The 22,098-nt window shown below is 36.0% G+C and overlaps 1 protein-coding gene across 1 annotated transcript in view; it reads right to left on the bottom strand.

Annotated features, from left to right (window-relative positions):
• Positions 1-1,020: 1,020 nt before the first annotated feature.
• The window catches only part of CDC14B (cell division cycle 14B), a gene marked incomplete at its 5' end in the record, with an annotated part of 48,004 nt that continues 26,926 nt past the window's right edge, over positions 1,021-22,098 (bottom strand). Inside the window, 8 exons of the mRNA XM_082497909.1 lie at positions 1,021-4,257; positions 7,629-7,745; positions 16,101-16,201; positions 16,956-17,109; positions 17,241-17,379; positions 19,185-19,415; positions 19,755-19,842; positions 20,755-20,817. Coding sequence (XP_082354035.1) covers positions 4,218-4,257; positions 7,629-7,745; positions 16,101-16,201; positions 16,956-17,109; positions 17,241-17,379; positions 19,185-19,415; positions 19,755-19,842; positions 20,755-20,817 — 933 coding nt within the window. The 3' untranslated portion in view covers positions 1,021-4,217. The remainder of the gene's footprint in view (positions 4,258-7,628; positions 7,746-16,100; positions 16,202-16,955; positions 17,110-17,240; positions 17,380-19,184; positions 19,416-19,754; positions 19,843-20,754; positions 20,818-22,098) is intronic.

Here is a 22,098-nt window from a genome sequence, read left to right as displayed (position 1 = left end):
CGTATTTTTATCTATTACATAGGCTATGTAGAAACTGTAAGGCAAAGGAAGCTAAATAGAGACAAATTGAAGTTATTCAGAAATTCTGTAAACAGATTATTCTTGCAGTGCACTAACTTGCCAATGGATTTGACCTCGACCACTCTTCAGTTGTTCTCCGTAGGACTTTTTCAGTCCTCTGCCCTCCCCCACCCAGTGCCAGTACTCCTTAAACCGCAAACAATATGATAGGGCTTAACTGTGTTTTCCTCTGGACATCACATGCATAAATCGATGTTTTCTCAGGCAAAACCCATCATTCACTTTTCAGCAGGCAACTAGTTCGTCTGGAAAAGGTGGTTTAAACATTCATGTAAGTTTAGAAAGGATCACCTTGCAACAGACAAACACAGACTTTCAAACCGTAAAACCGTATCTTTGGAGCAAGCTAAAGTTTACTTCCTTATGAAACAGGGTCTGCCTGGGGTGTGCAAATTCTGCATTTTCTAATGTAGGTAAGGTAAGGGTGATTAGAAGTATTTAAAACTTGGTCAATATTTTTTGCTGCTGTGTTTGGATTTTTTTTTTTTGAAGACTAAACTAGGCCACCGTCAGCTCTTATGCAAAAAGAAGTGTTCCTGAAAATTGAGTTTTTACTTTTGAGAAACCTTCACTTCTATGGTGTCAAAGTATATAGTATTTAACATGACACCTGTTTCGAAAAATGAGTACTATATGATCATAGAGGAAAGAAACAAATTAACTAGAATCCCATCCACATTTTTACTGGGTAACAGCATCCCAGCAATTCAAATACAATTACTATTGTTTTCCAAAGTAAGTCCCTTGAAATGTAGAGCCAGAAGTCCTCTATTTTTGAAATTAGAAAAGTGTGTATTTTTAGGATTTGTGCTTTAATTAAAGGTTTTCCGGCAGCTGAGATTTTTGGATTATTTTTCAGAGCACATGAGTCAGTGTGGTAGAGATATGATGGTTCTGTGCTGATTTTTTTTAGAGTGCTGGAAATAAAAGTGAGAAAACAAACATCTGATTATTTTTTATTTTACACAAGTCATGTTTACAATTCTCACTATTCAATATTTTGTATAAAATCAAATACAATATGCAGTATTTTCAAATGAGACACAAATGCATATTGAACTACTTAGTATTACAAGATAATATGAAGCTTTATCTTAAAAATACCTTCAGCAAAATAAACTCCCATTCTGTCAATCCAAGTTAAAAAAATATGATTAGAAATATACAATTTAAAAATAATCAGGATGAACAGTACTGATTAGTCAGGAAATTTTAGATCTTGATAGTCTGTACATGAGTTTACGCAAGACAAACAGTCTGCAAACCATGAATATAAAAACTGCAGTGCAACAAACTGGTGAATATAACATTTTTCTTTTTTTTTCCATTTTAATGCATGAGTCCCTACAGATCATCTTTTTTTTTTATGTTTCATTTTAAATCAGCAGCATTTCCTCTATTGTCATAGTGGGGCAAAAAGATAAGGTCTGGGTTAACATCTGAGTTAAGTTATTGATGCTGGAATGGAAGCTAGCAATTTGACCCAAGATATTACGGCTTTTGAGTATGCTGCATACTTTTGAATAAGAGATCAAGGGAGAATCCATCTGTCATGTATATGAAAGAGGGAAAAGAATTTCTAAGAAAAATGTCCTAATTGATGACAGCAGAAAGAGCTTCCTTCAGCTGCTCTGTGGTACAGTGGTGATGCAGCTGCCACCACGCATTCCATTTTGGCACGTCACAATTCAAAAAAGATTGAGAAACCAAGGACTCCCCCACCCATGTCTACTCTTCATCCTTGTACTTAAGACAGCTTTGGTATGGCATAATAAAAATGCTAGACAAAATATTAAAATTTAGAAGAACAAACTAAGCAATACAATCAGATGGGACACAATGAGGTAATGAGTTAATTTTCCACATAAGGCCGTTTGGACAGTTCAAATGTAAAATCCCTTTGACATTTATGTGTTTCTCACTAAGATACCGGGTGGTGGAAGGAGTATCCTGAAACACATTCATGCCAAACATGCAGTTTTGGTTTAGCTAGAGTTGCTATTGTGTGTGTTTGTGCACTTGTTTTATGCAAATTTACTTCTGATGAACATGAAAGTGCTAATGGCTCTGCTGGTTACTTTCAAAAAGGCAAATTCCAATTTGGAATTTGGAAGGGGTGTGAAATAGACTGGTTATTTTATAGGTTAAAAACAAAGATGCCTGAAGAGGAAGCTCAGCTAAGAGAAGGGCAAAGCCAAACACAGTAAATTACTACATCTTTCTTGTTTTGACTCTCACCCTCTCACCTCACTAGTTTTTCTTCAAAAATAAACACAGATTCATATTTGCACAATATACCTACTATTGTGGTTACCTGTATTTCAGCTTTTGAGCAACTGGCTTACCTAAAAAAAAAAAGGCGGCAAGAAATTTTAATCACTATATAAGGGTGAATTCTGTCCCTCTCTTTTAGGTGCTTTTCACCTAGAATAAAACGGTGGTGAGGGTGAAGATTAAGAGGAACACAGAAAATATGTGGGGTCTGAGCCTCAATGGTCCTTTACTTTGCACCGTACGAGCCTCTACTGTTTGCTTTGTATTCATACTTGCAAATTTTGACTACCCAAACTCACGGATGCTACCTGTAAGCTTACACTTGACACCCTGCTTCCCCTCCAACTCATGATGCTCTTGTCACAAAACATTTTCAAGGCAATGTGTGGTTAATCCATAGCGGCATTCAAAAATCACCAGCCTAACAGAAAGTTTAATTTTAATTTAAAAGGACGTAGATTGAAACAAGTCACCGAACCTGCCCATTTACATTCATAAAAAGAAAATTCTCGTCCCTGGCAGAGGTAATCTGTATCTTTAGAAACTTCATTTATTCCATTGCTAACGCTTCAGATCTCTCCATTTCTTCTACTCTAAGAGTCACGAAATCAGCAGATAGCTATATCATATTTAAGGCTATGTGGTAACAGTCCTCATCTGAGGGATATGCAGCTATAAACTTCAGTTGGCAGACAAGGGTACATCACTGTAAAGCCAGCTTTGAGATTTCATAATGTGAAAAGTGATAGGGAAAAAATGCTGCCAGTGTTTGAAGACAGTCCTGTAGTGGATGAAAATTTCAGTCTCAGACAGATTCCTCTAAAAATTACACTGCTTTTTAACAGAGGTAAGCTGTAGTTTTTAAAGTGTTAATTAGATGTTAAAAACTATACCTGCCCCTGAGTTCCACTACCAATCTCAGTTGTATTGCAAGCTTATTTTCCCTTTTTTGTGTGCTGCACTCATTAAGTGTCTCAAAGCTTAAAAACAGTGACACCCACATGTTAAGTGGACCAATAAAACCAGGGAAGAATTCTTGCCTTTTAGATATGATAATCTAAAATTTCACCTAAAAGACTGGAAGATAAGAGCAGAAACAGTAATGACATTTCAATATGATAGCACTGCTTTAAATGGTAAGCTGTTTTTCCTCCCCTTTAAAATCATACCAGGTTTAAAGCAATTACAACTAGTTAAAAGAGCCATTGGTTGTGAACAACTAAAAATCTATTACTATTAAAAACAAGTTAATTACTTATAGTTAGTTCTTTCAAAATAAACAAACCACACAACCTTTGAAAATAAAGCACTCTTTGGTGGACAATATTTACTTTGTGTACTCAATACTGCAGCTTCATAAAAAACTTCATACAAAATAAGAAAGAATAGCCAATTAACACAGGAGAGTACCAATACTATAGGAAAAAAAGCTTTTGTGGTTGCTTTTCAGTCTCAAGTGGGGACTTGAGCCCAGTCTGAATGGACAACACGGATTTATATATTTAAAAGCTCCCACCATCTTTTCATTTCTGGTGGTCAGCAGCCAAGTGATTGCCATCACAATTTATACACATGCATCATACATACTCGCAAGCCCTCTTTATAATAGAGAGCTTAAGTATTTACACCTGAGTCTAAATGTACACAGATTTTGTTGGTTTTGTTTGAGGAAGTGTTAACGCATTAGGAAAGTGTCTACCAAGTTCATTTTATTCTACAAGTATGGAAGAGATATTTCTGTTTCATTTTTTCTGAAAAATGGAGCCAGAGTAATCTTCCTTGAATTGCATCAAATCCCCTCTAGAGGTCACATCCCCTTCATTCCTGAATATCCTCTTCAACACTGGTTGCTTATTTGAAATTTAACGCAATACTGTTCTAGTCCTTGAGACGGATTGGCTGCTGAAATAAAACATATTTAAGGAAAAAAAGTTAAATATATACTCAATATGTATTTCAAGCAAACATTTCTGGCAAGGTAAAATGAGCAAACAATACTTCAAAGAAAGAAACAGAAGATAAAAGTCACTGCATTTAAGAACACAGCAATATTGGTTGTAAAGAAAGCACGGACTGGTCTGATCACAGACAATATGAAGAAAGGTTCCGTTCCATACAGAAAAGCAACAGAGGATTGAAAGTACCATAATTTCATTAAGCGCATTTGCTGTAAAGCATTCCTTTTCTTTCTCTCCCTCTGAGGTATCAGACTGTAGGAAAAGTAGAAAGAATAGTAAAGAAACATTAATTTTTTTAAAGCTAGGTTTAGATTACATATAGACAAGCTCTGAAATGCTGCAGGTAGTTTTCAGTATTTGAACAAGGGTGCAGCAGGCTGCTTTACAATTCCCAGCAAAGCAAAAGCACATGAGATTTTTAAAGTGTATTCCGCTCTGTTAGTTTTTGTGATCTACCTGGTTAAAAGTAGTAAAGGAACCTACACAATGCAGTTTTCATACATTTCCCCCCATACTCCCAATTATTATTTTGTAGTAACTTGACCTGCATTCCCTTAAGCACCTCTACCTACCAAAATTCCTTCAGCACTCAGGAATTCATTTCTAAACAACTACTTACTATACACATAATCCTAATTCTGTTACGTGTGGTAACATGGAAAAGACTGTTTCATTTGGGTCTTACTATGATTCAGTATGTATGCATTGTTAAAATACAAACTTGTCAGTAAGTGGCAAATTTACAAGGAGGACATCTTAACTGGAGAAACAAAGGCAGCCACAGAAAAAGGCTGTGGGTAACGCTGTAGTAATGTGATTTCTTGCAGTCCGACAACAGTGTTATTTCAGTCACAAGACATAATGTGTTATGTTCACCAGTACTGGTCTTTTGTAGATGTAGATGGCAGCTGGCATCTAGAGATGTTCTGCAAAGGAAATTCAGCGAATGTTATGAATAGGATTGAAATTCCCTAAATTCTCTTTGCAAAGACAGAATAGAGTGTTTTAGCTGTAAACAGCTGTTTTGGCTGAAAAATCATTCTGAGGGCATTCTTTGATAGTGTCTCCAACACGCCAAAGGATGAAATGGCAAATGAATTACCCAGCTCTGCGGATTATACTGCGTTAGGATGGTCGCAAATGTGATTCATCTACAGTAAGAATTGACTAAAATGACCTCAGCGTCAACAAATGAGATTGATGTAAAAGTACTTCAAGATGATTCTGCTGGAACATATCAGACAAGAAAATGAAAGAATAAGGGTGCACAGTAATGTTGGAAGTTCAAAGAAGGCAACAAGGTCTTGACAAAGACAGATGTTGGTTAGGGCATGATCCCAATTTTGTAATAATAATTATTCTCCTCTGCCCTGCAATCCACTTGATCTGGAACGGGTGAATCAATTTGAGCACTATGAGGTAATGCAAACTGCACAGACTTGAAGAAATTAAAATACACTTAAAAGAGATGAAAAAAAGAAAGGGATGCTTAAAAAAATGAGTGAGGTTTTGCCAAATGCTACAGGAAAAATAAAAGGACACCTACAAGATTAACAACAAGGTACTGCATTCTAAGTCCATCAAATTGTACAGTCATACTGAAATACCCTTTAGAGGAACCGGCACCCAATTAGCCTTCTCAGATGACAAGATATTTAAGGACTCCAGAACTGTGACATAACTATTTAAGACAAATTTGATTATTGGATACAAGTATAAAGTGACTCAAATTCTTTGACCTCAAAAGTGAGAAGAAACAGTATACGGAATAAAATATTTGGGGCAGAAGTTTTAGTAAATCCATTAAAATAAGCAGCAGTTTATGAGGCTTGAGATCAACCTGATCCTTGGTCCTCAGAGTCATAAATCTGGCAATATACCTAAAGGACTTCTTCTAAAGTAACTGAAATCTTCTATGAACTGTATTTTAGGGATGTTGAATCCTCCTAAGGTTATGTATTCTCAACTCACACAACAAAAAGGTCAACTTGAAGGTGTGTTTTCCAGGAACTGAAAATCTCTGTTCAATTCCACATATGCATGTATACAGCTACCAAGAGTTGCAAGGAGCTTAAAACTGGGAGAGGCATGAAGAATAAGAGCAGGCAGAATCCCATCAATCTGTTTGGACCAAAACTGACATGCTGAAAATGATGCAAAATAGAGGAAAAGCCCAACCAATCAAACAGCAAAACCCTGAGAAATACTTCAGATATTTAGTAAAATACGCAGTCCAGGAAGAGATTATTTTTTAACATACTGTTATATGAATCAAAACATAATTCATATAGCCACTGCTAAAAATTCTCTTGGTAGAATTTACTGCAGTCTACTATTAACAACTATTTCCGTTTGCCTGATAGAGTGAATTTTTCATAATTTCTGCTACCTGCAAGGTAACAGAACAAGGAATGGAAAAGAAAAGCTCTGTGGAGAAAAAGCTGCACAAGAACGTGGAATTTTCAGCAATATTTATAAATCAGGCTGCATAACTACTTTTTATATTGTTTGCCACCTTTTACTTTTCCCAACAAAATAAGTCTCTTCAGCACCTGACAGACCCATTCAAAAGGTATTCGCTATAAGCACAAGACAAATTCTGGTCAATTGTAACCACTGGAAATAGTGTGGAACATATATTAAGCTACACTCCCAGGCTCATCTGTGATAACAACCTGGAGAGCTGCTGTAAAGGGGCATGAACACATGTACACACAAAGAAACACAGTAGTATGTGGCCATATGTTTCTGGGCCAAAAGGCAATTTCAGTCTTGCACAAATCCATCGGAATTCAAAATTCCATTAAGCTTTACCAAATAGCTTCAGATTATCAGTCACACTCTCACTACAAAATCTCATACCAGTATACACGTGCATTTTATACACTTCACCTCTCCACTAATACTGCATTTTAGTTGTCCATCAAATTGCTCTTAGTTTTGAATTCATGTACTGACTAATAATTGACTTAATGCTGTGAACAATTTTTCCACCTCTTACTTTAAGCAGGGGTTTGCTAAAGAAAGGCACTTTTTTATTACCAAAATCCCTTACCTTCAGTAATTCTGACTCACATTAGAAATTACAATATAAAATTCTCAAAGTTGAAAGACTAAGACAAGAACAAATGACGTAAGATTTAAGGTTCCAGATATTCTCAGTACAAGACATAAAACCATAAAATTGTTTCTCATTTCCCATTGCTTGGAGGAGGAGTTGAATTGTGGCAAAAGCTCCTGTCAGCAATGGATACGCCAGCTCAAAGTATTTGCCTAGAAAACAGTTACTGGATCTGTAAAGAGGGTAACTCTCACCTTTTTAAACTGTTTTTTCTTGCAGCAGACCTGGTAGTTCTTTTAGTAATGTCTGTACTGTCAGAAATGCTAGGTTCAGAGGTTTTATTTTTCTGAACACTGGACTGCAGAATTACTCTGAAAAGAGTAGGAAAAAAGAAAGATTATATAACCTGAAAGTTTCTAGAAAAACACGGAAAAGAGGATATTACAGTTGCAGCAGAGCTATCAAGTATCAGTTGGCTTTTCACAAATCATTCTGAAAAGCAAATTGTTCTGCCTGAAACACATCCTTCCTTTATAACATCCTTGTTATAATTATGGTAAGTTGTTTTATTAGGAGCATAGCAGTTTGTTTTGTTGTTTGTTCATTTATTGGTTTTGCTTTCGAAGAATGAATTAAATTAATAGTTTTGAATTTCCTGTTAGGTTTTTGGAAGACAAAACGCTAACAAATTGTATTTTAAATTACTGCAACAAAACCAAAAAAAAGAGAAAATCTGAAGTATGCAACAAAAACATACATTATATTCCAGACTGACACAGAAAGGAATTCAGAAAAAACCCTTAAGTAATTCAATTTGTGATCAAAGTCTAAATCTCCTGCAATTAACCATGAGGTATTCCCTTCAAATACAGCAGGCTAGGAAAATCATTGCATGTGCTGGCATTTTGTGTGTATGGGGAATTACTGTACCACACTCAAAACTCAGCTTTACACGCTGGTTGTACTCAACTGCTTCTCTGGAAGACTATAGGGCTAGACATGTTGACTATTTCCTAAACAGGCAGTTGAATTCTAGTGTTGCTTATGTCAATAACAAAAGAACTGCAGATTGTGAAATGTAAACAACTATTTTTTGCCACCAGCCAACTGGTTTGTAGGGAGACCACATCTTCTGTATTTCTAAATACCTGTAGTGAAATTATAATACTATGGAGACGAAAAGTGACAACTGGTCAATGGAGTCCACAGATATCTATTTAGTGCATCATTTTACACGTCTATTCCCTAGTCATTCCATCTGTGCAAGTTTCCAACTCTAAAACTATGCATCATTTTAGATATTCAGAGCTAAGAGTAAATTACTGTTTTTTTCCCCTATTGTTATTAGGCTCTAATTTTCAGTGGCTTCACTGAGTCCATCTGTGTCAGCAGATTATATTAGATTGGAAATCAAAACCTTCATTAAGATGCATATACTGCAGCCTAGTTGATTCATACTCTGAAGTAACTGTTTTCAAGGAATGCTAGATATGAACATAAAACATAAAAGTGGACAGAAATACATGGGAGAAAATACAAGTATTTTCATACTCACATAACATATTCACCAAAAACAGAAATGGAAAGAAAACCCTATGCTTTCACTGTTTTATATGGGTTTGATACCAGAATTAGAATATGCATCGGAGATAACACAATTTAATCTAAAATAAATTCTTTACAGCAGTAAAACTGATCAGCAACTTTATTTACCACAAAATGTCTAGATTGTTTAGCAAACAGATGACTACAGAACCACAAAGTTCAGCTATTTTAAATTTCTAATTGAACAAATCTCTCTTAATATTGCAGACTTGCAAATGCTCATCACTTGGTTTGCAGAAGTCCAAACTAAACAGTCTTCTCTTCCTCCAAGATAACATACGAGACTGTAATGGCAAGTACTACAAAAATGCAAAGCAAATTCTATTCTAAACAGAACAAATTCAAATTTGGAGGGATCAGTTATTTGAGAGGCTGAAAACAAAAACCAGATACCTTCAATATCAGATCATGCTTCTGTAGACAACACAAATTCTTCTAACAAAAATCTGTTTTCCTTGCATGCCCAAGGTGAAAAGGTTCAAAACCTGGAAGTTCATTTTATAATTTCTATTGTGCTTGTAAGACTACTTCTAACAAGTTCTACCATTAAAACTTAAAATTCTCTTTTCAGTGCCACAGTTGTCATACAGCTTGAACGAATCTGGGCTACTGCACTTTCAACTAAGCTTTAGAAATTAGAACAGTGGTGAAAAAGTGTACCTTTTATCTGTGCCACTGGCAACTTCCAGGACGGAATGGAAAGGTACAAAGCTGGCTTAACCTCATAACATTTAGTCACTGAAATATAAGCATGACCAAATCATGGCACATGCTGGTTTATTAGTGCTCATGCAGACAGAAAAATGGAAAAATCATGTTTTCTCCTTAAATATACACATACAGTGTCTCTCTATATAAAATGTATGTAATGTACACATAAAATAAAGCAAATTATTGGAATATGATCTAATGGTTATAATCTTTCTCTTATAGGTGTCCGTTCTTTCCAGACACTAGAGGTTCAGAAAGCAGGTCGGAATAAAAGGCTAAGACCCAAATACTTATCTAATATGAACTGAAACACCATGAAGTGTTAAGATATCATCTTGCACAAACAGTTAAATATTCATCTTTGCAACATATCACAGGTAAGTCCTTCCTTCCCAAAGAATTTCATTTTATCTATTCAAAACAAAGAAAGAAAAGAGTTTCTAAAAGGGAAAGTGACTTATAAAAATAGTCACCATATATCATTGCACCTTAAAACCAAACCAACCACAACACCATCCTCTTAAGACTGCTGTATCTACCACAGGGTAGGGAGAGAAGGAGCTGTCTTATGGGATCAGCTCAGAGCCAGCTGTGAGCATGGTAGAACCTTTAACATCATCTGTTCTTCAGTAGATATGTCATTTTTACATCTCAGCAATACACAACTTCACACGGCTACCCAAGAGTAAAGATTAATTGAAATCCCTGTGAACTAAACATTTGCTGAATGATCAGACATGTTTAAATCAGACTAAAATTTCAGACTTCCAAGGCTGATAGTACTTCAAAGGAAACAGACAAGGTCCCATTTACACCATCGTCTGACCTGATGTTACCACTAACCTTCCGGAATTGCCTTCGGGCCCAACAACTGTTGGCTTAGGAGCAGTAACAGTGCTAGCAGAGCTTTTATTAGAATGCTACTGCATGCATGTTTAAGGTAAGAGAAAAGCTGTCTTTAACATATGGAATTTTGATTTAACACAACTAGACTAGCAGCCTCACTTGATAGCAAGTTGGATAGATAGGTTTTAAAATGGACATTTGATGAAGCCACAGTAGAGGAAATTCTCCCAAAATCTCAGCACCAAAAAAAATCCCAAACTATAATGGAGAAAGGTAAGATCCTCAAGACACCTACCCTACTGCTGTGTAACTCAATAGCATGTCATGCTGTATGTGACAACAACAAACTTCCAGAGACAGCAGCAGAAAGTGCATCTGACGTACACAAAGGTTTTCTAACTCGATGAAATATGTTTAAAAAAAAAAAAAAAAAGAAAAAGCAGAACATTTCCTGAACACAGGCTACAGGATGCTCTAATAGCCACGCTACTAAAACAGGTAATCCATATATTGTAACAATTTTTCATCTCCAGTTAATCTGTAATGGATGTATCGCTTAGTAGTTTTGAACCTCATACACTCCTCAAACACCACACTGGTTTGTACACTACTTTCTTATTCTTATTGACCTTTAAACAAATCAAAACCTGTTTAAATGGAACAGTGTTTGGGTCAGTGGCACTGCCTTCTAAATAATTCACAACTTTTTTTCACCATTAAACTCAGAGCCGGGTGGGGGGACAAGTACACCACCCCACAACAAAAGATAAAATCCAAAAATCCTGAAGTGCCAGCAAGGTAATACATCTTGGAGAGAAATCAATCCACACAACAGGCTTTTTTGAAAGAAAAATTATTACATTATCCTAAGAAGAAAGGTTACACAGGAGCATGACTTCTCTGACCTGCAATGGCCATTTTATTCTTGCCAAGGCTACCTGTTTTATAAGGTCTGTCAAATGCAATATTGCTGTCTCCTTCATGATAATTTTTCGGAAAGTAGGCCTGAGACCTCTACCACTGTTCCAAGTCATCGATAGGCAACAAGTGACTGATACTCTTCAGTCTACAGGGCTTCAGCCAACAGTTCTGCCAGGCCAGCTCAGAGAAATTCATCATCCTGATTGATAATTTGATCCCTTAAAACACAAGGGACACTAGCTGCATAATGGAGAGAATGTTAGCCTAGCTTTTAAGAAAAGCTTAAGCATTTTCTCTTCCCAGACATAAAGCACCACCGTATGATGGTCAATTCTGGATATGAGGCAGCAGCACCAGTAACCCAACTGCTTGCATCGTGACACATTTACCAACATCCAACAGTCTCTTTCCCTCTGGCAAGGGAGATTTTAGACAGAACACAGAAACCATAAGAGAAAGAAAGGATGATAGTTGAGTGAAACTGATCTTAAGGTACAGGAAAACAAAGCACAGACCGTTTCCTTTTTTTAACCAGTGTTTTGAGTTTAGCTTTTTAGTCTGCATTTAGAAATCTGAAGTCTGACTTCTGGAAAACAGTAAGACAAGAAATACTGCTACATTCAGTGTAAAATTTTGAAAACAAGCCTCTCATTTAAAGTATGTTCTCAGACAAAGTAAACCAGCTAAAGTGATCTTTCTTTTTTTTTTTTTTTTTTTTTTTTTTCACAAAAAGAATATATTAAGATGACCTCAGCTAAGGCTAGCAGGACAACTAAGTTGTTCACAAGTCCCCCAGTTCTCATTCTTTACTTATTAGGTCATTTACTTTAGCAGAAAGAGTCCCATTCTTTTTAAAAGTGCAGACAAAAAGTTGCAAGGCCCAAAGTAACAAGGACAGAAACTCTTAGCCTTAATGTTCTGCCAGGAGAGAGTGCCTTCTCTTACTTAGTACTCTGGTGTAAAACACTTTTTCTGACCTATTTTTCATCTGAGGGCACCAAAGTTTCAAGCCCAAAGTGACCATTTCTCTTTGAGGAGGGGGGTGGTGGTGGAGCGGCTCCAGGAAGACACAGTAACAAGCAAAAAGTTCCTGTTAGGGTTTCCTGTCAGTTCTGCGCGCTGCTGAATTTTTGTTTAGCCAAAAGATGGAAGTTCTCGTTTGATGAAAGCATCGCACCTTTTAAGTGGAAGCAAGGCACAGCAATCACTACAGCTGCTCTGACAAAAGCAGAGTGGAGAAAGAGTGAAAACTGTACTCAAGGAACTAATATGTTTTTAATGCTTTACTCTGCTCCTGAATCCAAGTAACAGAATGGAGGGATTTAACTAGTCTTATAAAGCTCTATAAAAAAATAACTGACAATGAAAGAAGATGAAACCAGACTGGCTGGGTAAACAAGTGAGCCTTGACCTGATACTGCAACCTGCCTCATCTTCCGTTATGTTAAAAAGGAAAAAAGAAGTCCCATTTAACTGCCTCTTAATGGCATATAACACTATAAGATCTTAGTAAAAACAAAGACCCACCGACATTTCTAACAAATTCTAATTCCTGGCATTTCACGTGAGTAAAACCATCCTTTGGGAAACTAAGTTCCTTTGCAAGTTCATGAATTTCAAAGTAAAACGGGAGCTAACATCTTCATTTGCAATACGCAAAGGATAGGATCAGATTTTAAAGCTGTACTTTTTCCTTTTTACAAATATAGTTTTGCTTATATAGCTTTGCTTATTTGCAGGAGCATGCAGAGAAGAAAGGCTTCAAAATCATAAATTATCCTAATTATAAAAGCTTTGCACCTTTTTGTATTGCAAGCCAGCCATAAAAATCACTCAATTATTCCAAATAATATATACAAAAATACAACAAAGCCAGAGCAGTGAAATTTACTCTTGCAACAAAGCCAGTAAGAAACATGATATGAAAACATGCATTTATGAGACATACTAGACAGAAAGCGTGAGCTATTGTAGAGAAATGGAATGGGACACTTACACAGTGGCTCTCTCAGGGGGTCCTGATGGTTACTATGTTCTTAAACCATCTAGACAGAATAGCAGGCTGGGCAGAAGGGAGCCACATACAATCCACCAGATGACAATGCTACACAGTGTAGACACCAGCATAGCTAGGAGCCATCTAAAAAAGGGGTTGGAGGGGGAGGAAAAGATGAACAAAAATTCAAAAGCAAAAGCTATCGGTGCATTTTAGCTTGTTTCAAGTTCTTCAAAAGCACACTGCTCTATAACCTTTGCCAGGCATTTTGTTACTTTCTATGACCGTAACAATCCATGCAACCACAAATTGCCAAATGTAGTATCCACACATTGCTGGAATCAAAGCAAACTTTCTGAAATCCTCACTATAGTCACCTATTCCAAAGAGAGTCTGTATCACTCTTTTGAAAATAAGCGCATGCTGGAGCAGTACATCTCTGACCTCTTGCTGCCATCTCTTACGCAGTTTGATCCGCCTGTATTCATACATCCCACTTGACAATCATATATTTTAATACTAAAACAGTAGATCAGAGCCAGATCAGTTTGTAGGAACAAAAAATTTATACCAGATGATGGGTATACTATCTTCCTGTGATCAAAGCAGTAAAAGCTAATTTGTAATCCTTTGCCAAAGGTGCAGAATATTACTAATTAGAAAACGTACAAGGTATCCATTCATCAAAGCATACAGAGTTTATACAACCAACTGCAATAAACATTAACAAACTATACACAAACCCCTTGTGACTTAAACATAAGTAATGCCTCTAGCTCTCAAAGACTATAATTGTCCCAGCTTCTGGTGCTCTTATTTTACTTTTTTTTTTTTTTAATTTCATGTGAAATAAAACTACATAGAGGATTTAGAAGCTTCGTTCTGTTTGCTCAGGTAAAATTAATCAATTTCACTGTAACATTAATTATTTTTAACAGTCTGAACTAAAAGGGAAAAAGACTGACATCTCTTCCAGTAAGAAGACTTCTGAGTCAGGTAGGGCAGCTAAATATTCCTAGCAGTATTTTGGATTAACAATAGCAACACAAAGAGCATTAACAATTATACATTCATTTTTCACCAAATTATTTCAGTACAAGCTGCAAACCATACAAATAAATCAGGGGAACAGGAGGAGGGAAATTCCAACTCCCTGTGCCACAAGGCACACTATAAAAAACAACTATAAGCTCTACATCAATTATTTTAATGCTACAGAAGTACAAGCTAACTAGTTTTAATTAGAGCAGTCATGTTGCAGAATGCTTCATGAATGGAATGATATTTTAATAGTTGATAAGCTTTCTGCATTTCTGCTTTCTACATATTAAGACAATGGCTCTGACTAGATTATTGTACAGTCTACATTCATTCTATGGAACATACAATAAACAAGATCTTTCACAACTTTTATTATATGACTTAAAGTACCTTTTATGAAAAAATATCGTGAAGTCAAAACTAAGGGACTATGTGCCTTAGAAATTAATGTGCAAGGTAGCTGTTTTTAACTGTCCTATTTGAGGTAACTGAGGTGATGCGTTTTACTTTTTTTTTTTTTTAATTTCAATTGTGTACAGGCTTTGTTCTGAACTTGTTGTTTCTTATATGATTGCCTGAGCATGAACAAAAGAGATTTTTTTAAAACAAAAGCAGAATTCATACATATCAATGTGTGGCGGTTTCCAAAGACATATTCCTTTACCTTCAGCACATTCTTACTACATACCTCTCACTTTTTCAAAAAGTCTGATGACACTGTTTGGTCTTAAAATAAAAGAAAAAGAAAAAAAGAAAAAGGCCAACAGCTAGCAACAGAATCCCCTACAGAAAGACAGCACAACAAAAGCCAAGTTGCCTTTGGTCTGTGACTCTGGTGCTGTGTTATTTGCAAAAATCTGACAGCCAGGGGTCACCATTTCTTTCCTAGCAATCAAATGAGATCTACCTATGTCTTACAAGTCTTGCATCCTCTTGCAGTTTATTTAAGGGCCGATAGAAAGTTTTTCTACAGGCTACAACGGAGGCAACGGTGACTATGAACTCTCTTTTACAGGTGGTGTTTCAGTGCTTGTCTAAAATAAAGAGACTAACATACCAGGCTCCCTGAAAGAAATGCACTCCTTTTGAATTTATTTACTGAAATAGTGCTACTCCCTGCCTTCCAGATCTACCAGCCATTATCCCAAAGCCCACAGGATTTAGGGAAAGTTCCTCTCCAAGGAAGAGAAAATGAAAGGAAGCTAAGGATTCTTCTTTCAACTCTTCTTAGGTAGCTGACTTTACTTCAAAAAACAGCAGGTGCTTTATTTCAGCCAATCAAACACCATCACACGGAGTCATACTCTTCCATTTTTATACTACCACAGGAAACACAAGGGAACGTTTGTGATTAAACTAAAAGTAGAGCATTCAGAAATACTATGGGAGCTTGTAAAGCGCAGATTCTAGTAAGAATCAAAAACAATGCAGAAAACCAGAAACTGAGTAACGCAGATCTTTAACCAAGTTATCCTGTCTCTTTCTCACGCTTGTTTTAAATGAGTAAAAGCAGCCTTGGCAACAAACATTTGGGGTCAAAGGGAAGTATACTTTTATCCTCTTCTTTAAGCATTTCTTGCATTTGTACATTCAGAAACTGGCTTACGTTAGTGGAGATGCGGTTGGAGCTTTTGCCTGCCTTCTACTTTTCAGAGCACGAAGCTTATCACCTTGTGTTACGCAGTTTGTTTCATCTTCATCGCTGTACTGGATAAGTGGAGGTGTAGAACGGATAAACCAAGATTAAAATATAGACACTTAGACATTTAAGAATTAACCTTATCTTAAATTTTAAAGTTGGAATTATCCCAACAGGAAAGTTTGTCAGCATAAAATCAAAGGAAATTCACTTGTATTTATACACAGTTCTGTTCTTTCCAGTTTCCTGCTTTTAAATCTGTAAACTATTAAGTGGTGTCATGAATGACATGTGTCAGAATGTTGTCTACCTTTAAAAAGTGGAAACATATTATCAAGTCTTTGCTTAGGTACAGTACAGTTTTCACTCAAGTACAGCATTTTCCTCCTTCACTTGCCTTTTAAAAACAGCAATACCACTTTTTTCAAAAGGCAGCATCAAAAGGTATTATAAAAGTTGCAGTTACTTAGAAACTAAAAAGAGCAAAATACCGTTCATCCCTTCCTTTTAAAAATACACAATGAAGTAATAGACAATCCAAACCAAAATCACAGTGGTTTTGATTGCAAATTGAGACTACTTTTTTTGTTATATCTGCCTAATAAGTATGATAAGGATGCTCCCACTTCACCTGTGTACTGCACTTAATTTTTCACAGTTGATGTCTGTAACCCCCCCCCCCATATCCTTTGATACAAAAAGGGCAAACAGGAAAAGAATCTGATTAACATAGTTTTACTGTACCCACAGGTTTGTTCAGAACCTGAGAGATTCTCAACAGCATCTGCAACTTTTACAAGGGCATAATGTTCAGATGGTTACCAGTTCAATGTCCTTTTGGATGGTTCTCCTGTTTCTCGTGTCATTAATTGAAATATCATCTACTCCTGACAGGATTCTTGTTACAGCAATTTTACGGTTTCCTTTCAATTTTGCACGGAAAATATCTCCTTCTGTCCAAAGTTCTGCCTGTTTGCTATCATAACATGGGAAAAAAAAGCCCCAAACACAACAAATTAACACCAAATTATTAATTGTACAATAAAAGACGGAGAAAAAAAGACATCTAGGTCTATTTTTGAAATAATTTATAGTCAATCTACTTACTCCATCAGGAAGTGTTGTTGTGGTCCAATCACTGAACCAGGTCTATTTATTCTAATCCAGGCAATAGTTTCAGCAGCTGTCATCCGGTAATGCTTCATAATATAACAGGCAATAAGTGTGCCAGTTCGTCCAAGACCAGCTGTGTAAGATAAAAGAATGGCTTCTTTTATATACCCATCTTCATCTGGAATCTGCTGTAGCTACAGACATTGTTACTCGGTCAAATAGTTACTCGCTTAGTTTATTAAACAAGCGTGTTACTGATCAAACTTGGTACGTGCAACTCACCTTTTGAATTTTTTTTCCATATACAAGGTTACTTACACATTTTTCACATGTTTATTGAGTTAGGTAACCTTCCAAAGCTATCGACTTTACAAATATCTGTAAGTCTATCTACCTCTATATTTACTTATCTATTGATGAATAAGTATATAGGTATGAGAATGGTTTTATGCATGGGATAAAACAGCTGGCTTTTTTCCAAAATTCTCAAAGCACCTCTTGCAAATTGTTCATACATTGCACTGAAACCAGTTGCTCCTCTAATCCCTCCTCTAACTAATCTCTCACTTTAGTTCCCAAGAAAAAGACAAATTTTGCAAAAAGCAAGTCTGGGTACTAGCCGACACAGGCAAAAAGTACTCCAGAATAAGGAACCTTCTTTGCAACGGCCCTCAAAACAGCTCTATTTACCTTGGGAAACATGAGAAAGAAATGAAGACAGCTCAAGCTAAGAGGCTCCTCTTCTCAATCACTTGCTGTAAATGCCAAACTACACATCACCTTCTCTCATTTAACAATCAACACCAGTGTAAAAATCTTCAGTACAACCCAATAGCCAAGACAACCACACAGCACTTGCCCACCTTTAAGAACAGGCTACAGCATTCTACCCTTCTCAAGCATAAGAACAGGTTGAGGAACACAAGGTAGTCTACAAACCATTAGTACGATAAATATCAAAGAATGTCTTCATTTGAATGAAAACAAAGCCTTATAACGCTGATACTCAATATTCAGGCATAATCAGTTAACCAATATGCCCGAATCTGTCAACTCAGTGGAGCGTAAGAGTATACACTTGCTTCCCAGCAGTCAAGATGATGTTTTTACCAATTCTTCTACTTCACAGTATAATCCTGTTAAACATGCAGCAAATGGATGGCAGATTCAGGAACAAAAATGCAGTCTTTGCAGGTTCCAGGCAAATGGGTTAAGAAAAGGCCAATTCTCATTCAATCACAGCATTATCAATTACGCTAGTGAGGAAAGTTTGTGGAGAACAAATGTCTGATAGACTATTAAAGATGGTGTGGGAAAGGAAACACCTCTACAACCACAGAAAACTGTATCTTTATAATAGCTGCATTGGGCATGCTCTGACAATCTTTTTCTCAGCAGTCTAACTCTGGAGGAACAGATATTCAGAGCATGACCAATGTAGCAAGTATAAAGGGTTTCTGAGAGATAAAGATTTCTGAGGTTCTGGAAGAACACTCATACTTTATGAGGAATGTCCTCAAAAAGCTGCATTGATATTTTCAGAAGCTTATGAGTTGTTATAATTAATCGTGTATTTTCAGAAAGACCTTTAAACCTTGCCAGGACTTCAAAATCCTGCTCAAAAACATCCTTTGAAAGTGCTAACACTTTCTAGCAGAAAGAGCTATTAATATTGGCAAGCTTACTTTCCTCAACCTCATTCTTGGAAACAGCTGGGAAGTTTTTTCTAGAACTTAAGAATCTAGAAGACGAAGTACAGAACAGAAGCACAGAAATACTTTGTATGGGAAAGCTGCAGTTTGGCAGAGATGTTAATAACCAGATATAATAACTAGATAATTATAGATAACTAAATATAATAACTAGATATAATCCAAAATACCTCAGGAACTGTTACTATAAGCATCACTTGTAATATAAATTGTTTTTACACTATACCTTTGCAATGAACGGCTATAACACCTTCAGCATTTTCACAAATATTTAGAAACGTTTTAACTATAGTATCACTAGGTGTGCTTCCATCAGCAAAGAAGAGGTCAAAATGCTCAAATCCAGCATCTGTAAATCGTTTGGCATCATACAGTTTTTTGTTGAGGCGTATTATAGTAGTGACCTTATGTTTCCTGAAGTATGGGAAATAAGCCTCTGGAGCATGGTGGGGATAGCCTATTTGAAAAAAGAAGGGAAATAAAAAAGAAGAGGGTAAGATTCAAACTGAAGAAATAAACAAAGACTCAAAAGCAAGAGATGAAAAAAATTTCAAAATAGAACTCATGTTCAACATAAAGAAATAGACTAACCGAAAATGGAATTTTAACATAAACACCTAGGTCAGATACAATTAAACCAAGCATTAAAATTTTACTGCCAGGGTTCTTATAAAAGAAAAAGAGCCAAGGAAAAAACACACTGTTTGAGGAACAATTTTTAAAGCTTGTTCTTACTGATAACAATCAACTAAGAAAGCAGTGGGCTTGTGTCCCCCACCTCCTTTTTTAAGCATACCATTTTCAATTTTACTTCTTGAATGAGGTCCACTGAAGGCAATGAATTTGTTTGGTATTATCCAGTTAAAATCTCCATTTTCTGCTCTCTGTCAAGAGAAAATGCTTGGTTTATCATTATCCCTGTATTTTCAGGTTTTTCCTTATTGTTTCAAAATACACAGATAGAAGTGATGTACAATTTTTGCCAAAGGAAGTTATGTTAGTCGCCTGCTTTCTGTTCCATCAGGAGGATGCCAGACGCTCTCAACCTCACTTTTCTTGATTGTGTCCCTCTCTTTCTAAATTAGTTTTAGAACACCACAACTGATGCCCTTCAGATAAAGGGCAGCTTCCAATTTTTAATTTTGTATAGGTTTCTAAATTATGACCTTGGCCTTATCTCTGTTGAGAATTTAAACCATGATTTTTTAGATTCTAAGAACACTTAATTTTCTCTTTACAGATAACTGGCAGCTTTACATCACTGAGACTGCATACAGTCAAGAGTTGCAGTCCTTCATTGTCACATTCCTTTCCCGAGCCCCAAAATGAATTTTATAGGCTTGGGGTTTCCCAGCCCTGTCTCCTTCTTTACCACAAAGAGTACTATTATACCTTTGCCATGTGTTCCCAGATACATACTTTATTTGCTCTCCAGAATTCAGTTAGACTTGGACTTGTATGCCCTCGAGTTTCTCATCAAGACTGCTCAATAATATGCATGACCTCTAAAAGGTGACCAAATTGCTGCTCCCCAATCATCTTCCAGGGTGTTAATAATAATGGAAAAAGTATTTCCATTTTGGTTTCTGCTTCCCCTCCATGTTTGAGGCTGACTATGCTTAAATCTGAATTTTAATATTCTTTTTCTGACCACACACCTTTATTTAACAATCAAAGTTTAAAGAGACAAAACAGAAATTGAATCTAATACTAAAAAAAAAAAGGCACATATTATAAACAATCATCTTAGCATTAGTAACAGCAAAAAAATCAGAAGATTGATACTGAACACTTACTTCATAATGCTCATATTCATTTACATCAAATGTATTGAAATCCAGGAAACCATATTGCAAAGCCTAAAATTCAGAATACAGCTTTTAACAAAGACAACATGTTTTCAGTGGGAACAGTTTATCACTCTTTAGGTTACTGAAAAACCCTTAATATCCTTTCTACTATTTCAGAGAGATTTCTTCATATATTTGAAAAAATATGGATCAAGTTAGTCTTGGTTCAAAACAGATTTGTAGATTTTAATATAAGTGAAGTTAGACAAGAAAATCCACTCTCTTCTGTTTTCATGGAATCACTAAAAAATTCCAGACTTTTTATTACTGTTAGGAGTACAAAACAAAAAAAGAGAAAAATAACTGGCAAAAATTATATATTATAATTATGAGCATATTCTAAAGTCTGCATTCAGGATTGCAAATATTTTTGTGCATGAATGCTATTCACTGTCATTATGATGCTAATATCTTCATTGATTTTAAATTGTTTGCAGACACACAGTCCTAAGCAGACACTAGTAAAATCCCTGATGTCCTGGAATTATCCACAACCATTATATTTATTACTGTATAAAAAACGTAAACATTTGGGTAACTGGCAGTTTAACCACTTGTTGAATCAGGAAGCACAAACACAGATAATCCCATATATCCAGATATTTAAAATACTACATTCTAATCTCCTCTTTCATTGCATAACCTTCTGTAGTTTTACTTGCTGTTCACCAGTACTAAGAAGAATAGCAATTCACTCTTGGCATACAAGCAGCCAATGTCAAAACACCCAAAAAAGCTGAAAATCAGAAATCTGCAAGAAGCTGTCTTAATCAGTAAAACCACCAGTATTTGGCAGAGATACCCATAATACAAAAGAGAGTAGTAGGGTGGAGAGCTGAAGAATTCCCCATTTCACTACTCATACAGGCTAAAAAGAATTCATATAAATTCCCCTGTCCTCCAATTCCATGTTACTTCAGCACCATATTGCTATAAAACACTAGATTGTGACAATTTGTAGTTTAAAAAAAAAGCACCTGCCTCCTAACATGTGTTCTATTCATATTACTAAAGCAAAACTTTAAGTCATTAGCACATGCTGCAAATGCCTAAAAAGTATCACTAACCAATTCAAAACCACTTTCAAAGGCTATATTCAGCCCAAAATGTAACACTGAGGGGGGAGGAGGGGCATATAATAAACCTATCACACAACTCTTAGGTATCAGAGGTGTGCATTACTGTCCTGAAAGATTACATAAATAAAACTCAAAATTTACTCTTTAAAATCTTCACTAGTTGATTACATAAGGTATCAGTCAACTTCTATGGCTGCTGTGTTTAGAAGCT

This window comes from Vanellus vanellus (assembly GCF_965231255.1).
Source record: "Vanellus vanellus genome assembly, chromosome: Z".
Classification (NCBI taxonomy): Eukaryota; Metazoa; Chordata; class Aves; order Charadriiformes; family Charadriidae; genus Vanellus; species Vanellus vanellus.
This window is presented reverse-complemented; position numbering and strand designations above follow the sequence as displayed.